This window comes from Protopterus annectens, chromosome 12.part0 (assembly GCF_019279795.1).
Source record: "Protopterus annectens isolate FY-2018-M chromosome 12.part0, PAN1.0, whole genome shotgun sequence".
Taxonomy (NCBI): domain Eukaryota; kingdom Metazoa; phylum Chordata; order Ceratodontiformes; family Protopteridae; genus Protopterus; species Protopterus annectens.
In genome coordinates, this window is record NC_056746.1 from 510323510 (window position 1) to 510342972 (window position 19463).

The following is a 19463-nucleotide window of genomic DNA, read 5'->3' on the forward strand; positions in this document are numbered from 1 at the left end:
TGGATGTCAAAAACAGTTTGTACTGCACAATATAGCCAGCTTGTTTTACTGTATAACATTCCACTCAATGGAATGGCACCTAAACAAATACATAAAATCAGGAAAATTTTGAAATAGAGGGGATTGATGCTTTGAGTGTCCACAAGAATGGATGATCTCATCCCAAATTAGTCTTATACTTGTTCACACTACCAAATAAGCATTTGTGGAAGCCACTGTTCTTCCCAGTCTACATTCCTAAACTATTAGCCCATATTAAGATATTAATTCCAGTGTGGGTGAGTGGATGTGACTGAGCAATGAAGGCCATTCCAGTCGCACTCTAGTCTACAGATAATAAAATCCACGTGCTGCCATTACCTGTTGAAGTTCCGATGTTGATTTGGGGTATGCATCTCCTTGGATGTCTTCAGCTCTACATAACAGCTGGGGGCACTCTGGTTGCTGTACAGAGGGTCTTTACAGTCCACCTCCCCAGAAAACAGCAATAAATGGTTGTTTAATTTGGCTTGAATGACAGTACAAAAAGCTTCATTTGTGTTAACAAAACCGTCTGTATTAGGTATTCCATTAGGTTTATCTAAAATATGTAAGAGAGAATCAAAAAATATTAAAGACTGAATGATTTAAGTAATTCAGCTACAATCCAAACAGAATACACAGTAGTCAAACATAACATGCCTATTAAACTAAAATTCCTAAATATAATAAACTGCCAAACAACGATAAGCACAAATTAAACATGCAGAGCTGACATTTCCACATATCATTTTATAGTATCTGCTCTTACAGTTCATTATTTGTCTTAATTCAATGACTCAAAAGCAGAGTTAAGCTAACCAAAATAAGACAGTGGACAGTAAAGGTGAATACCTAGGCTTGAACTGCATCACTTCCAATTTGCATACTCTTATCACATCAATTAATTATCACATTCTCCCTGACCTCTCCTGTGTTGGGGAAGAACAGATGTGACCTCAGTAGAACTATAAGGTAAGTAAACAAAGTGATCTCTATTCTTGACAGGTACTGTTGACGAACGCCCCTAAACAAAAAATAAATAACTGTACTTTCTTAACAAATGAAACTATAATCTGACAGAACACAGGAACACTACTAGGTAAGTGATCACAGGGACTATAAGAGGCCTAACCACATACACCATTAAGAAAACACACTTAAGTGCTTGCCACCCTTTAGAAGTACTTAATAGTGTTTACCTCCTAAATCAAGCAGAGGCATACATGATAATCTTTGTTTATATTTATACCTACCCATCCAATCATAAAGACTAGCCTTAAAGGCAGATAAAGAAGTACTTAACTTGACCTGTAGTGGTAACTTATTCCATAAGCTGTTAATACACTAAACCTATCCATCCAGCAATTCTTGCTTATTTGTTGAGGTAAATGTAGGTCCCTTGTACAGGTGTTTGTAGAGCCACTGCCTTGTGAAGAAACAGGATGACAAATAAGACTGGGTCTTTCATCACTTAAAAAGCGAAACACAGGTCACCTCAGAGGCAGCCAGTAAGGCTACTAAGTACCAGGAAAGTTGTGCTAATCAACAACTTTATTCTCTACAATAAGTCCACCAGTTCTCCAGTGAATTGGAGCTGTTGATGTGGGTTCAAATCTCAAAGACATGTACACTAGTGAAGCCATGAGCAAGTAGTTTGTTTCTCCTAAATTTTAGTGACTAAACTGCAGTAACAAACAGCAATGTATTGAAGAGGAATATGAATTATGAACTGCTCAGTTACCTGCACACATGTACTGTTCAAACTTGTATCCCATGTACATCATCTCTTCCAGTAACTCTGTGCGTGTCTCTCTCTTCCGCTTAGCCATCTCTGTCTCCACTTCACTGATGTAATACGTCCCATTAAACAGTGTCACTGCCATCAACCATCCCTCTTCATTCTCATATGGGGTGGTCAAAATTTTTGTGAGGTGTCCTCGCCATGTAACAAAATCTTTGTTCAATCGACTGAAAGAAGCATCACATGAAAATCAGTAAATCACCTTATTCCAAACAAAATCTAACACAAAATACACAAACTCAGCCTTTGTGTCACACTGCCAACAATTCATTGTTTTCCAGACTAAACACCAAGCTTGTACTACAGTGTGATGAAGACAGAACCATTCAAGCACCAAGGATACAAGAAGGTGTCTGGATAAGAAAAAACATACAGGATCCTTGACAGTTATGTCACTGAAACAAAGCATGCTTATTATTCGCTAGGTGGAACAATTCTGGAATCGCCTTTGAACACTGTATTTAGAATGACAGGTTTATAGAAAGCACCTTAGCGAGACTTTAACAGTGTACTGAATGATTACTTCTTTCAAGTTAAGAACAGATTGTTATTTTTGTAACATGCAAAGGTTATTTCAAATGTAACTATCTTAAGTAATGTACTAGTAGCATCTGATATGAAAGTTCTGCTTTCTAACTGTATACACACACTCTAGTTAATGCTTACTCAGTTACAAAAGTTTGAAGGACTCAATTACAGATATCTGAAACTGCATCTACACAAGTGTTGTACTCTTTACATGACTTAAAAAAGTGTGCTTGGTGAGTTTGGTATAACTTTCTTGTCCTATAAATTTAGCAGATACAAACTGTACTTACTGTAGCACTGATTAAAACAAACATAGCCACAAACTATTAGCCAATTTTTTTTTTAGTTAAAAATTCTGAGGGAAATCATTCACTCAAATACTGATACTGGAGCTACTGATGAACTACGTAATTATACCAGATTATTTTTCTAGAAAATCTTGAATGCTGCTTTGAGATACTGAGTATCAGTGCCAAAGTAACACAGGAGAACCAGGTACTTAGTTTTGCTGTTCCATGCACACCCAGGATCAAGACACTTAGTTGTTATACGTAAACCAAGGAATACAGGACATAGTGCCTGCTTTCCAGTCGCACCACGAAATGAAGTACTTGGCATAGGTGATACAGATGCATCAAGGAATGAAGTCATTATTATTGATATTACAGCTACATTGAGGAACAAAATTCAATCTGAGTAAAGAACTAGACAAGTCACTTAAGTAGCACAGTTACACTTCCTGTAGGGAATGAAGTAAAAGAAATCAGTATCAGATTTACACCAGGAAATGATGCATCTTTTTTATTAGTGGTACACTTACACCAGAGAATGGGTATAACTGCCATAGTTACACTATGGAAGGAGGCACTTACACAGGGAAAAATGGTACTTTAAACCAGTGTGCTAGTTACATCTGGGAATGAATTACTTGGCATTGGTGTTAACAGTTACACTAGAGACAAGGTACTACTACTCAGGGTTATACCACAGAACACAACACTTAGTGAAAGTAATATACTTATAATATGGAACTTAGCAATAGTGCTACACCAGGGAATAAGGCACTCAATATAAGCATTGTACTTAACATCAGTCAACAAGGCAAATGGTGTCACATATGTACTTATACCATGGAGCAAATGGTGTCACATATGTACTTATACCATGGAGCAGGTATAAGTGTCATACTTACTCCACAGCATGAGTTGCTTAAAGTTATACTTACACCAGGGAATGAGGCACCTAGAGCTATATTTACACCAGAGTAAGGGAATTAGTATTAGTGTTATACCAGGGAACATGTCATAGGAGGTTACTAAGCTATTGGCCTTGAAGCCCTTATAAGCCTAGTCAAGAGTTTAGCCCATGTTTAGACAAATTAGCACCTAATGCCCCTGTCCAGCAGGGAAATGGGTGGAATCCCAGGGGTATATTTTCTGCTTCCCCATCCAGTTATCCAGGTTGCGCTTAAAAAGGGGTAAAGAGGTAGCCTGCTTGATGTGGAGGGGTAGTCTATTCCATAGATGGGGGAGTCTCTGGGACACAAATCTGTCCTGCCAACAAGTCTTGTTGATGTCACAGACCAGGCTGAGGCCGAGTGTGTGTGTTACTCAAGTGGAGCTTGACTTGTATCACAGCAATACTTATATCACGGAAGAGGTATAGATGCCAAACTTACACCAGGGAATGTAGCACTTACAATTAGTGTTGTATCACATAACAAGACATTTAGTATTATTGCAGTACTTAACACCAGGGAACAGGTACAAATCCCATACTTACACTAGGGAATGAGGCACTTATGTTAGACAGAACACTGTTCTTGAGTATAAGTGCAGCACTTGCATCAAGAAATAAGCTAATTGGTGCAAGCACTACACTTAGACCATGGGCTCAGGTACTTAAATATCAGTGACTTGCTTTTACCAGGGAACCATGTACTTAAAATCAAGGCTATACTTACACTAAATAATGTACTTAATATGACTTCTTCACCAAGGAATGAGAAAACCAGTGATACAATCAATATCAATGTTATATATACAGCAAGGAAAGAAGTACTCCATTTCAGTTTCAGGCCGCACTTACCCCAAGGAGTAAAGTACGTAATACCAGAGCTACACTCACACCATGGAATGAAGTACTCATGCGAATTCTGGCCAAGGGATCATGGTAATCACAGAAGCCATGAAAACCAGAATCCTGAGAAATATCATACCAGACTGGTTGGAAAAGCACAGGAAGACTTCTTAGTATAGTACTACGTTGTCTAGAGGAAAAACAAACTCTTCCTAGGGATGTAACCAAAAGACATCCCAGAAATGCTATTCTGTGAGTAGGGAAGGTCAAAGACTTTTAAGTTGTAGTAGTATCAGTAGTTTAGCAGGCAGCACATTCACATTTGGTGATGGAAGATCACATGGCTGTGGGTTCTATTCCCACTCCAAGTGACTAGATTAATGTTCAAATTGCGGTCACTGTAGTGCCGCATTAGGGGGTGTTGTACCTTCCTTTGGATGAGACATTAAACTCGGGTACCATCTGCTTGAGTTGCTGATAGCTCAGGTGGATGTAAAAGATCACATGACACCTATTGGGGAAAAAAAAAAGAAAGAGTAGGAGAAGTTACTTGGTTGGTGTCCTTGCCAGCTTTCCCCTTGTAGTATAAAAACTGTCTCAGGTCTCACCGGAATAAAAGGCTACTAGCCTAGTGGGACTAACCAGGACAAAAAAAGAGAAATAAATTAGTAAGTCAATAAATACATTTGAACCTCCAGAATGAGCAAATATTTCATGACACCTGTTAAAGAAAACTTAACAGATGGAAAAAAAAGAGACTGAAAAAAATCATCCCAATATGGAATGATGTGAATGTCTTGAAGTCTGTGATAAGCAATTATTGGAACTAGACGTTCTGTAGATAACCTCGGCACAGTAGATACACCAAAGGAGAATTGACAGTGTAAGCCAGAAGCACAAAATCTTAAAAAATGTCTAAAATTTTGGTCAATTGTAATATGATGGTAAGCATCTTTTAAATCTAACTTTACCAAGAAACTGAGTATAGGAATGAGAGGTAACACAGTTTGAAAGGATAATATTTGAATGTTGTGGCCTTGACAAAAAGACTGAGAAAGAAGACATCTGAGAAAGGAGACATCTAGGACTGGTCTCCCAGTTCCCTATTTCTTTGGTACCATAATAATTTCGGAATAAAAAAATTTGCCCATTTGATCGGAGGGCATTAGCTCTATGGGACATTTTCCCTAAAACTGGAAGCAACATGGATAGTTGGCCTACAGAATAAGTAGAAATTCCCTGAAAAAAAGACAAAGGGATTCCTACTATAATATGGATGCAGTTGGATGATTTTTAGAATCCATTGTTCTGAAATGATCTGATACCATTTGGGAAGATGACGACCTAGACTGAGGGCTACATTGCCAGGATGGTAAGGAGGGGGGACCTGGAGAGGCAAGTAATTATTTGGACTTGGTAGACTGTCCTTGACTCTGGGAGGATTTCCTTGTCCTTTTAGAGCCTCCTTGCCATTGTTTTTTAAAATCTTGTTTGTTAGCACCTTACTTCTTAAACTGTTTTTTGAAAAAGAGTGCGAGTTAGAGAGGAAGATTTTTATTAAACTTAGAAATAGAGGGTTGAAAATTTTGGGTCACCCCTTTAATCAATTTCCCCCCATTCATCAAACCTTGTATGCACCTCAACAGCAGAAGGGCCAAAAAGAACATCTTTGTCAAGGAGAGAATTCAAAACAAAAAGTTATGTACTCACCATAACGTTCGACGTATGTAGTCCATCTCGCCTTACATTCTTACCCGTGGGTTCAGAGCTGAATCTTGGCTCCGATTCGGCCATACTCTAGCTCGAAGTCTTCAACTGGCTCGTGGCCAAGAGGTATCCCATCATGCAACAGGTCTATTCCCCAGATCTTGTTTGCTGCAAGCTCACACACATACACACTGAGAACAAGAAGACCAACCCCAACAGAAAGGACTACTGACACCTAGAGACAATACCTCCAGGTCCTCCAGGAGGGGGAAGGAGGGAGGGTTAGTAAGAATGCAAGGCAAGATGGACTACATACATCAAACGTTATGGTGAGTACATAACTTCTTGATGTTATGTAGTCCAAACTTGCCTTCATTCTTACCCGTGGTACAGCGTCCCTAGCACCTTGATATTGGGTGGCTCAGTGAAAAATACTCTTGAGCACTGGAACCAAAGGAAGATCTGCCTCTAGAGACCAGATCTAATTTGTAGTGACTAATAAAGGTATGAGGCGAAGCCCATGTTGCTGCAGCACAAATATCATCCATAGACATCCTAGCCTGAAAAGCAGTTGAGGTAGCCACAGATAGTGTAGAATGAGCCTTCACTTTAAAGGGTAATTCTTTGCCATTGGAAGCATAAATAAATGAGATGCAATCGGAGATCCAGCGAGATAAGGTTACCTTAGAAACCGGAACCCCAAGTCTAGTGTTTGAAAACGAGACAAACATTTGATCTGATTTCCTGAAATCTTTCGTCCTATGTAAATTGAAATGCAATTGTCTGTGAACATCAAGCTGATGAAACTTAAATTCTGCCTTGTTAGAGAATTCAGGAAAAAACAAAAACAACTCAATGGATTGGTTGATATTGACAACAGAGGCAACCTTTGGAACAAAAAAAGGGTTGGTTCTTAAGGAGACCCTATCCTTGTAAAACACCAAATAAGGTGGTCTAATCGATAATGCTTGGAGTTCAGAGACCCGACTAGCTGAAGTTACGGCTACCAAGAATACGGTCTTCCATGACAAGAATTTAATGTCACACATAGCTGCAGGCTCAAAGGGAGTTGAGGTGAGCTTCTATAGTACAAAATTGAGGTCCCATGGCATCACTGGATCAAAGACTGGAGGTAGGAGTAACAATGTCCCTCTCATAAAAGCCCTAAAAAGCCTAGGAGCCATAAGGTTGGGCTCATTAGCAACGTGAAAGGTAGAAATTGCTGCCAATTGCACTTTAATTGTCGCCACAGCTGAACCTTGACTAAACAGTTGAGAAAGAAATTCCAGTATTGCAGAAATAGGTGCTGTATAAGGATCAATATGTCTCTCACGGGCCCAAACAGAAAATCTCTTCCACTTACTGGAATAAATCTTCCTGGTAGAAGGCTTGTGGGAAGATGATAGAATATGGACCACTTCCAGGGAAAAATCACGAAGCCTGACTAAGGACGGAACTGGAGCAGCCAAGCTGTCAACCTGAGGGTCTGGATGCAAGTGTCCTGACATATGAGTCAGCAGATCTGAAACTGGGTCCAGAATCCAAGGCTTGTCCATTATATAGGGTTGAAGGAAGGGAAACCAAATCTGACGAGGCCAGTGTAGGGCAATGAGGATCATTTTGCTCCCCACAGACAGTGCTTTCTGAATAACCTTGGATATCAGAGGTAACTGTGGAAAGGCATAGAAAAGACCGGAGGGCCAATCGTGAGCCAGAACGTCCCTTGGTGTCTCCCCCTCCGGGGGGATAAGGGTGAAGTAGCTGCTGCATTTGGCATTGAGGGGGCTGGCAAATAAATAGATTGCAGCAAGGCTGATCCCATCTGTGAAATATCTCTTCGCAACATAATTGTTCAGGGACCACTCGTGAGGCATTAGGATACCTCTGCTCAGCCAGTCGGCAATCACACTGTACTTCCCTGGTATATGCGTTGCAACTAGAAAGTGTTGGGAAGAAACCGCCCACTGCCAAACTCGAAGTGCCTCTCTGCAAAGGAGGTATGATTTGGTTCCTCCCTGTTTGTTCAGGTACCACACCACCGACATGTTGTCTGAGTGGATTGCAATTGTCCCTAGAGGAAGAAAGCTCTGAAGTGCTTGCAACGCTAATAGCACTGCTCTCATCTCCAAGACATTGATATGCAAATGGGTCACGTGATCCTGCCACGTGCCTTGGACAGTCCTGCCAAGATAATGCCCCCCCACCCGATCTGGGAGGCATCCGTGGTCACCGTGGTAACTGAAGAAGATGGGGCAAAGGGCTTGCCTACGTTGAGATTGCTGGCCTAAAGCCACCAGCGTAGATCCCGCTTGCACGTGTCTGTAATCAGAATAAAATGGGAGAGTGGGAGATGCTGCAGTGACCATTGGGCAAAAAGCAGCCACTATAGAACCCTCGTGTAGTCTGGCAAGGGGAACTAGCATGATCGTGGCAGCCATGGTCCCTAATAACTTGAGGACCACTTTTGCCCTGACCTTCCTCAATGGTAGTAAGGCGTAGACCTGCTGTTGTAGAGCCTGAATTCTGTCTTCTGGTAAGAAGGCCCTCATGAGCACCGTATCTAGTTCGGCACTGATAAAAGTGACACGCTGCGAAGGCAACAAGACAGATTTTTTCAAATTTAGAGTAATTCCTAACCGTTGGCACAGTGTAATGGTGGAATCCCTGGTCTATAACAGTAGATGCCTGGTGGTGGCAGAAAAGAGCCAGTCGTCCAGGTATGGAAACACTTGGAATCCCTGATGTCTCAAGTGAGCCGTTACCACTACCATGTATTTGGTGAACACCCTGGGGGCTGTGGTGAGACCAAAGGGCAGAGCACGAAACTGAAAATGACAAGCTCCCAGCTGGAAGCGTAAATGACTTCTCGATGCCCTGTCCATCTTGATATGGTAGTAAGCATCTTTGAGGTCGATGAAGCACATCCACACATCTTTCCCTAACAGAGGGAGTGTTGACTGTAAGGTGACCATGTGGAACTTTGACTTTTGTACATGAAGGTTCAATCGGCTGAGATCCAAGATGGGTCTCAGGTCCCTCTGTTCTCTTCGGCACCAAAACTAATCTGGAGTAACTCCCTAATCCTACTTGGTCTGCGGGGACAGGCTGGATGGCTCCCTTTGAAAGCAACTTTTTTATTTCTAAAGTTGCGGAATCCCTGTGACTGGTTGGAACGTCTGGGATTCTCTTGGATGGTAGGGGAGGAGAAGAGAAGGGGATATGATAACCTCTGGAAATTATCTTTAATACCCACTCGTCTTGGGTGACTTCTTACCAGGCTTCTGGGTATAAAGAAATGTGACCCCTGACCGGCTCCAGAGAGGCACATTCGGGCCTCCCTTCAGGAGAGCTGGTAGGGAGAACCACGAAAGGAATCACAGTCCCCCTGGTTACTAGGGCCTCCTCTGCCTCTAGGGCGGCGTCTACCTGAATTTCCACCCCCTCCCCTGCCTCTGGAGGGGGAATCACTTTGTGCACCCTGAAAAAAATCTCTGCGACTTCCTGAACTACATTTTCCCACCCTTCTCGCCCTTGGGGTAAGGTACAGAAGGCATGGAAAAATGGACTCCCATGGCAGACAGGGTTTTTCCTTCCTGCTCTCACCTAGTGAGAGTGTCCTTCACCTTGGTTCCAAACAACAATGATCCATCAAATGGGGCATTCGTGAACATAGACTTGTAGGTCTCCACGAAATTGCACAGGAGCATTCAGGAGTGTCTCCTAAGAGAGACTCTGGAACCCGCATCCCTACTCGCTCCGTTGGCTGCATATGAGATCAGCCTCATGGAGGAGTTGGTAAGGGAATTTAGGGTAGACATCTGTGCACTGACCTTCTGTGCCACGGCATCAGAAATGTTACCTTGTAGAGAATCTCCTACCTCTTTTAGGAGATCTCTCTGGAGCCTTGTAAAATGTGTCAAGCAGTTCAGCGACCGCAGTGTAAAGGCCGCTGAGGTAAACACATGCTTCCCATACCTGTCCACAGCCCAGGACTCCTCGTTAGGCGGATGGATGGTAGACGAAGTTTCAGCAAGTTCCTTCTTGGTGGCCGCTGCCACCACCATAGCATCTACTGGAACGCCTTTAGATAGATACTCCTTGTCAGAGGGAGAGGACAAAAACTTATTGGGTCTTCTTGGGACCAGTTCCACAGTGTCAGGAGTTTCCCACACCTTTTGACAGACAAGATCGAATAGCTCCTCAAAAGGGGGAGAAACCAAAGAGGTGGAGGGTTGAGACCCAAAAGCCTTCAGGAACACAGACTCCTCATTAGAATGGGATTTGGATGGCCAGCCGCCTCTCTTCTTCAGGATCTCCAGGATATCTGAAAAAGAGATATCTTCAGAAGATGACTTGGGGACTCCTCTGACTCCTACAGGTCGGCATCTGACGTGAGAGACTCATCCGGGGAGTCAAGGTGTTTCCTCTTACACAATCTTTTTCTGGCGGGCTCCTCAGGCAAAATATCTGGGGAGACGTCAGAAAGTTGGGGACCACTCATGGAGGAATCCTGAGGCTTAGGGTCTTCGCTGCCCATGGATAGAGCGTGATCTGAAACTGACACCTGTGCCAGAGGGGGCAGAGTATCGGTGCCGTAAGATGCAGCTGATGACCTGGCCAGCACACTCCTCATAACCTTGAAGGCTGATCTCCCCGGCTCCGAAGGCCGACTGAAGATGAAACAGTAGTAGCCCTCGGCGCCGAGGAGATGAGGTCCAAAGCTGATGTTGGGTCCAAGCTCACTCAGGCCAAAGCACTGAGAGGAAGGCTCGGAACCAATGAAGATCGATCCGAGACCTCCCCCTTGGGTCTGACCAGAGAACTGTGAACCCTCGACCCAGTGGACGGAGCCGACGGGTTCGGAGTGGAAATCGGAACTGAGACACCAGGCGAGGCTACTGGAACTGACCCAACAGTGCCCGATGGCACCGACAACTCTGGCTCCGACAACTCTGGCTCCGAAGGCCGAGAAAGGCTTGGAGGTGGAACAACAAAGGATGAAGAGGCCATAAGCTCTGGAGCCGACTGGGTCGGCGCCGAAATCAATTTAACCAACACCAATGACTGAAGCAGTTTCTTCACCCTCCTATCAACGTCCTCATCGAAAAGGGTCCTGGAAGACCTGGAAGATAAAGTAGGAGATCTGGACCTCCCTACAGAAGGGGACTTGCGTAAAGGAGAACCAGGTCGAAAAACTGGAGACCGGCTCTGAACCAAAATATCCGTGACCGGCTCCGAAAGGCTGGGAGCCAATACGGACTTAGTCAAGAGACTACCTTCTTTCGGCACAGAGTGCAATGGAACCGAAGAAGGAGAAGCTGTTCTAGCAACTTTCTCTGGCAGCTCCGAAGAAACAGACGGAGCCGGAGAGCGCTTCTTGGAAATCTTTTTGTCCTTTTTAGCTGGAGAGGATAATGCACTGGAAGACTTAGCCAAGTCTTCCTCGAAGGAGTGTTTAAGCAGTCCTTTCAAAATGAGCTTGTTCTTCCTCTCCAGTAGCACACGGGGACTGAAGGAATGACAAAACAAGCAGGACTCTTGGAGGTGAATAGCCCCCAAGCACTACACACACACACACACACACACACACACACACACACACACACACACACACACAAAGTGCTCATCAGTTAAAGACATTTTATTGCTGCATTCAACACACTTTTTAAAGCCCGAAGGCCTGTGTTCCTTAGGATTCTTGGACATGCTGAAAGAACAAATACGTACACGCACTAGACCCAACTAACAAGAAACAGAGCCTCTAACTCAACTGGCCCAGAAACCGGCGGGAAAACAACAGGGAGGACTAGGTCCTCTTACTCAAATGGGCCTAGCCCAGGGAAAGAAAGGCAGGAAAGCACCACTAGCCAGACACAACACTAAACGCTAACATAATGGAGCACCAAACCAAAGACCACATAGAAACAATGGGGAGGACTAGGTCCTCTAACTTAAATGGGCTTAGCCCGTGGGGAAAGGAAATGAACAGGATACCCAAACAGCCGGACAAGGACACAAAAAACAGCCAGAAAAACAAATACAGGCAGTAAAACACCACTACCACACACACACAGAGCTATGAAAATAGCTTTTTCGAGCAACAAGTCAACAGTTTATAAAAAATATTTTTTATAAACAATATACTTAGCCACGGCCAAAAGCGAGACCACATCTGAGCTTAACGAGCGGCACATGACATGAGATCTGGAGAATAGACCTGTTGCATGATGGGATACCTCTTAGCCATGAGCCAATTGAAGACTTTAAGCTAGAGTATGGCCGAGTTGGAGCAGAGGTTCAGCTCCAAACCCACGGGTAGGAATGAAGGCGAGATTGGACTGCATAACATAATCAGTTTTAACATCTTCCAGTCCACTTTGAGAACATAACCAAGCAACCCTTCTCACAACTGACCCCATAAGCAGCAGCTCTGGAGACAGTATCAGCAGAATCATAAGAACACTTTAAAAACATGTTTGTTTACATAGAAAGCAGATTTAATTAAGGCATTCAATTAATTATTTGCCACAAAAGAGGGGGAATTAGCTGTTAACAATTCTCATATTCTCAAAAGCAGCCAATAAAAATTTTAACAGCAGAGTAAAAAAAGTACAGTTGTGTACACTTAGTGTATTCACTGTTGCAGTCATTACATTTGGGTAATCTGCTGGCAGGTTGCCCTCAGTTGGCCTGATTAACAAAGTCTTGAGTCCTGCGTCGGATACTGTCCCTTCTTCCATGACGTCAGGTCGTCAGGGGGTACAAAACATGCAGCCAACGTCATTACATCAGTTTTTCTTGCCCCAGATGTCAGGGGCCCCCCTAATAGGGAGCAAAAAAACACAAAAGTATTCCTCGAACCAAAAGCAAACACACCAAAAAGGCTTTTAAAGATAGTAAAGGAAAGTAGAGGTATAGTCAGAAAACTAGGGGGCTGGAGGGAGGGTAACCAGGACTGCAACAGTGAATACACTCCAATATCTACATTTATGGCAAGTGTACACAACTGTACTATGTTCTTCGTGTTCCATTGTTGCAGTCATTACATTTGGGTAGATTCCCAAAGCTATGGTTGGGAGGAGGAGTTTATAGAGCATTAGGGTCAGCTATAAGGCCCTGCAAGACAGCAGTGGCAAAGCCAGCTCAGGATTTAGAGAAAATTGGTAAATGATAATGCTTGGTGAAAGTATGTACAGAACTCCAGGTAGCAGCTTCTAGGATATCCCTGGTAGGGACACCTCTGAGAAAGGCTGCAGACGTAGATGCAGCTCTGGTGGAGTGAGATCTGATCCGCTGGGGGATAGGTTTTCCATGGTGCTTATAGCAGAAATGAATGCAATGGCTTATCCATTTAGAAATGGTTTGTTTTGAAATAGCCTTCCCCTCTTGCTCCTGCAGCAAATGTTACCAGCAATTGTTCAGATTTTCTTCGAGATTTAGTCCTGTCCAAGTAGAATCTTAGTTGTCTGTGCATATCCAAGGAATGCAGAATCCGTTCACCTTTGTTCTGTGGATTGGGAAAGAAGGTTGGCAACTGAATGGACTGATTAAGAGACACAGTGGAAACCACCTTGGGCATGAAGGATGGACTGGTCCTGAGAGATACCCTGTCCGCATTAAAGATGATGAAAGGCTCCACTGCCATAAGGGCCTGTAATTCAGATATCCTTCTAGCTGAAGTGATTGCTAAAAGGAAGGCTATTTTCCAAGAAAGGAATTTAATTCTGCAGTAGCAGCTGGCTCGAAAGGAGAGTTTCTCCAAAACAAAGTTAAGGTCCCAGGCAGGGGTAGGAGCTCTCATGGGTGGTCTCAAGTTTTTTGCCCCTCTGCGATGCTGCTTGAGCAGAGGATGAGAGAAGAGGGGTGGGTTCTGTATTATAGTGAGCTGAAATAGTTGAGGGATGGATTTTAATGGAGGAAAAAGACAGGCCCTTGTGAAGCATCTCAGTTAAGTATTGCAAAAGCTGAGGTAAATTGGGTGCTGCTGTGCTCATCCTTAAAGACTGGTTCCAGGCACAGAATCTTTTCCATTTGTCAGCATATGATTTTCTAGTACTAGGTCTCCTCGCCTCCAAGATGACATCCATCACAGGTTTGCTGAGGGATGAGAAGGGTGAATTTAAGTGATTAATCAGGCTGCAAGTTTTAATGTTGGAAGCCGAGGGTGCAGAATTTGGTTCTCCTGCCAAGACAACAGGGAAGGGGTGTGAGGCAGGTGCCGTGGAGATATTTGGGACACACTGCGTAGGAGGGGGAACCAGTGTTGGCATGGCCAGGCTAGAGCAATCAAAATCATCCTTGGTTTGTCCTGTTTGACTTTTAGTAAAACTTTTGGAGAGCACAGGCAGAGGGGGAAAAAGCGTAGGCTGATAGGTTTTTCCAGCTGAAGGACACAGCATCCACTTTCCAGGCTTGTTTGTGGGGAGTTCTTGTGCAAAACTTGTCCAACTGGTAGTTCTGGGGGGAGTCAAATAGATCTATGTCTGGGCTCCCTCATTTGCTTGTCAACAGGTTGAAAAATCTGTGGTTCCAGTTTCCATTCGTGTGGGTACATGAGGTTTCTGCTTAGTCCGTCTGCCAGTGTATTCAATTTTCCTGGCAGGAACTGAGCTTGTAGATGCACTTGGTAGCTCAAGGCCGTGTTCCACAATGCCATGGCTAGTCTGCAGAGAGGGGTAGGAATGTGTACCCCCCTGCTTGTTTATGTACCACATAACCATGGTGTTGTCCGTCTTTACCATTAGTTGTCCTGGAAGAATGTAGTCCTTGAAGGCTGTCAAAGCATTCTGTACAGCTAACATTTCTTTTTGATTGATATGTAGGTGCATTTGATTTGGGTTCCATTCGCCCTGAATGCACTTCCCTGCCAGGTGAGCCCCCCATGCATAAGCTGATGCATCTGTAGTTAGGGTCTAGGTGGCAGGGGGTAGTGTGAATGGTAATCCCTTGTTTTGGTGGCAGGCTTCTGCCCACCATAGGAAGCCCAGGCATAGGCAAGGTATGATGGGAATCATTGTTTCCAGGCTGTGACAATATTAACTCCATAGACTTTTTAGATACCACTGTAGTTTCTTTGTATGCAGTCTTGCATATGGAATTAGAAAAATGCAGGAGACCATGAACCCCAAGGCTTTTGTCTTGCAGATAGCAGGGTTTTTGTGGCCACTTGTTTGAAGTAAGTTACCAAATGAATTTGCTTTTCTGGCATGAGGAAAGCCATCTGGGCAGTTGTACTCAAGCTTGCACCCAGGAATGTAATCTATTAACAGGGTACCAGTTGTGATTTTTTTTTGTTTATGGTGTACCCTAGACAAGTTAGAACCCTTTTTACAAATGCCAGCTGATTTAAAAGTATGCCCTGGTTTTCTGCCTGAATTAGACAATCGGCCAGGTATGGATATATTTGAATATTTCTTTGCCTGCAAAATGCAATAACTGGAGCCAGGCACTTTGTGAATATCCTGGGCGCAGTAGACAAGCCAAAGGGCAGTGCAGAGAACGAATAATGCAAGTAGCCTGCTTTGAAGCGTAGGTATCTTCTGCAAGATTCCCTGATTGGGATGTGCAAGTATGCTTCTTTTAAATCTAGAGTAGCCAACCAGGTGTCTTTGCCTAACATAGGAAGTAACTGGTGAAGAGTCAGCATCTTGAACTTCGGAATCTCCAGAAATGTGTTTAGAGTAGACAGGTCCAGGATTGGACGCCATGATTTGTCTTTTCTGGGTACCAGAAAAAGCCTTGAATAGAAACCTTGTCCCTTTTCTTCTTCTGGCACCAGTTGAATAGCCCCCAAGAGTAAGAGAGCAAGTTCTTGTTTTTGAGCCTCTGCCCACTGATTCGGGGGCAGGTCTGGCCACCCATTTAGTGTTGGCAACATGTGGAAATGAAATCTGTATCCCTGGGACACTATATTTAAAACCCATTTCTCCTGGGTTATGAGTTTCCAGTTTTTGCATGAAGAGCAATCTTTCCCCCCAAAGGGGCGGTTAAAAGATAACTGCTTGGTAATTTTAAAAGGAAGTCATTGAGACTGTTTACTATGGGGGGGGGGGTCTTGTTATTTCCAGAACTGGAAGTGGAGGCCCCCCACTGCTTTGTTCCGAGAATCCCCTGGGACTGAAACCTGGGGGTTTTGCTGTGTCTGGGTTTGGCTTGAAAGGATCTGGAAGGGGCTGGAAAGGATCAATTCTTAGTAGGCCAATGCCTACTAAATCTTGGAGGTTGCACTTCTAAGAAATCTTTAACAGTTTGCATAGATTTAGCTTTATCTTCTATCTTTTTTAGAACTTCTTTAGCCTTACTGCCAAACAGGCGGTCCTGATTTAAAGGAGCATCCAACAATTCAGCTTTAACATGATCAGGAAAAGATTGCTCCTTAAGCCAAGCATGCCTTCTAAACACAGACCCAGTAACAGTAGCCCTGCAGGAGGCTTCTAAAGAATCAAAACCACATTGCAAAGTATGTTTTCCAACTTGTTCAGCAGAATGCATTAAATCCTGCAAATCTTTATTTTTCACACAGTCAGGAATCAACATTATTTTCTGTTTAAGCAGTCCAATAATATGCTGTTGGTATTTTAACATATGAAATTGGCAGTTTAATGCTCCGATTGCCAAGGTTGCAGAAGTATAAACCTTTTTACCCCATCTATCCAGCGCCCTGGAGTCTCTATCAGAAGGGGTAGGATTTTTAGCAGTAGAAACCTTAATGCCCTTGGGCCCCTGAGAAATGGTTTCTGGATCTGCAACAGGATTTTTGAAAAGTAACTTGTGGGACTCAGAAACCTTGTAGTATCTGTCAGGTTTACTAGGAGCCGGAGGCAGAGAATCAGGGGCCAAACTGGATTCTGAGAACACATCATCAACAATGTCTAGTACAGGAGGTATAGCCAAAGGCCTATGCTAAGGTAGAAGCAGAAAATCCCTAAGCCTCTTTTTTGAATCAGAAAATTCCTGGCTTTCCCAGTGGAAATGTTCCCTCAAAGTATGTAAAGTTTCCCCAAAAGAAAAATCCACAGGAGGGGAAGCAGAAGGAATGGAGTCCTCTGCATCAGAATCCTCATAAGTAGGTATGGACAAGTCCAGGTCATTAGAAGAGTCAGAAGAAACAGAATCCTGTTCCGAAGATTCAAAATCAAGTACAGCCCTAGGCCTCTTAAGGGGTGGGGGTTGACTACCCCTGATTAGAGTAATTAGATCTTCAGCCATTTTTATAATTTGTTTTTTAGGCATAGGGGCCTGAACATGTGGCCTGGGTGATGGTTTTTTAGACATGGATTGACATCTAGGTCTTAGTAATGAAGGCGGTGTGGATTTAATATGCAAGTCTGTAGGCCTGAATACACCCTCAGAAGCCGGTGCCTGCACAGCGGCTCCAGACCCATCCAAGGCAGAAACATCCGCGGGTTCCATAGGTGAAGCATCTCAAGGCATACCGGACTCTGAATGGGTCTCAGTAGAGGCCTGCGAATCAGAAGTATCAGGGGCTGCGAAAGTGCCTCACTGAATACCAGCGAACTGGCGACTGGCTTAGGAGAAGCATCGTTGACAGTTTTGGACTTCGGCTGCCTGTCTCTCTCTATCTTTGCGCTTTTTCAGAATTCCAATAGTTGGATGGCTAACAGACGACATATCTAGATAATTAAAATCAAGAACCGAAATATTTAAGCAAAAATGTACTGACAATGGATAGTGCACTGATTAAATAAAGCACAAAACCGACAGCAAGGTACGTCGTGGTCAGGGGGCCTAGGCAAGGAATACAGTACGAATGAAAGTCTTTATGAGGTATTTGCTTTCCACAAGTAATGCAATTATTAACTTTTACTAACATCGGTAAGGAGCGAGAAAAAGTTTCCCCAACGGGGAACTAAGTTGAAGACTTCGGTTCTGAAACTCGAAAACGAAAATTTCAGGAGTCGGACGACCGGCACTTGCGAACTGCTTCTGCTACCGCACGGCAAGAAAGACTGGTGTAATGACATCGGCTGCATATTTTATACCCCTGACGATCTGAAGTCATGGAAGAAGGGACAGCATCCGAAGCAGGACCCAAGACTTTGTTAATCAGGCCGGCTGAGGGCAACCTGCCAGCAGATTACCCAAATGTAATGACTGCAACAGTGAAACATGAAGAACATCTTTCTTTCCAAATCTATCTGAAGCTTTCTTATCCTTGTCAGATGGAATGAGGTTAGCATTAACAATCTGTTTAGCAGCAGAAGTTGCAAATAAGCAATAGCTGCACAGTCTGCTTTAGGATTAGAAACAGATGCTTATGAGTCTGAGGTACTTTTTAGGAGCAGGAGATTAACTCAGGCAAATTGTAAGCTGTTAAGAAAATGTTCTCTAAAGCTGATAAAGCAGGAGGACAGCTGCAGGCTGTGGAATATCCATTTGCAACAAATCATAATACTTTTGCTGAGAAATAGCAAATGTATTCCCACTGAAATAACTCTTTCATTTTAGCAATTGTCTCCAAAAAGATGGACCTTCTGAAGGGATATCTACAGTAACACTTTCTTCAGAATCTTCAGCTTGTGGTGAAATCACTGAAGAAAGAGTATAAAGTAAAAAAATAAATGACAGTCCCCAAAAGCACAATGCCTTGCCCCAAACACAAAACAAATTCTACAAAAATATGCTGGACAAAAAATAGTAGAAAACAGATTTTTACACAGTTTTTTCACACAAGCATTCACATAAAAAACCTCCCCTGCAAGGCATGGCAGTCCATAAAAATACATTTCCTAGCATAAAATGGTATATTCCACAGACCAAACATATGTTTTCCTAACATTAAATAAAATAAAGAAATAAAATAAAAAGGTACTTGTCTATCCAACCTTCAAGGATCACTAGCCAACCTTCATAACCATGAAGCCCAGAGAGGAAGCAAATTTTGGTAGCAAGAAAGGTCTGGAGTTTTGGTCACCCAAAGTGACTTTTTGTGTCATTCTGCTCGAGTCCCTTGACAGTTAAGGCACATGAAAAATGCCATGAAACTTTAAAAGCTGTGGCCATATCATGGGCAGGATATAACCCAAATAGCCTTCACAACTGCAACAGTAATCTAAGGTTGAATATCAAGTGAGTCTGCCATATACTCCTTGTGCTTGTCCATTTACTTCAGTCACCCACACCTCCAAGATGGTGGCACAGCACGAAGCATCAGAGACTATCCATGTGCAACTAACAGTGGGTAAAACTGCCTTCCAGTTTATAGCCTGCTACAGCCCACCCTCCCAAACTCAGGAACCCCACTCGGCCTTCCTGAGAACACTGGAAAATATGAAGGTCTCTCCAAACACCATTATATTGGGTGACT

The 19463-nt window shown here is 43.3% G+C and overlaps 1 protein-coding gene across 3 annotated transcripts in view; it reads right to left on the bottom strand.

Moving 5' to 3' along the window:
• The window catches only part of DXO (decapping exoribonuclease), a 228234-nt gene that overhangs the window by 117577 nt on the left and 91194 nt on the right, over positions 1–19463 (bottom strand). For all 3 annotated transcript variants that reach the window (XM_044089649.1, XM_044089651.1, XM_044089652.1), the window contains exons 3-4: positions 1763–1989; positions 361–580 (exon numbers count right to left, since the gene is read on the bottom strand). In XM_044089649.1, coding sequence (XP_043945584.1) covers positions 361–580; positions 1763–1989 — 447 coding nt within the window. The remainder of the gene's footprint in view (positions 1–360; positions 581–1762; positions 1990–19463) is intronic.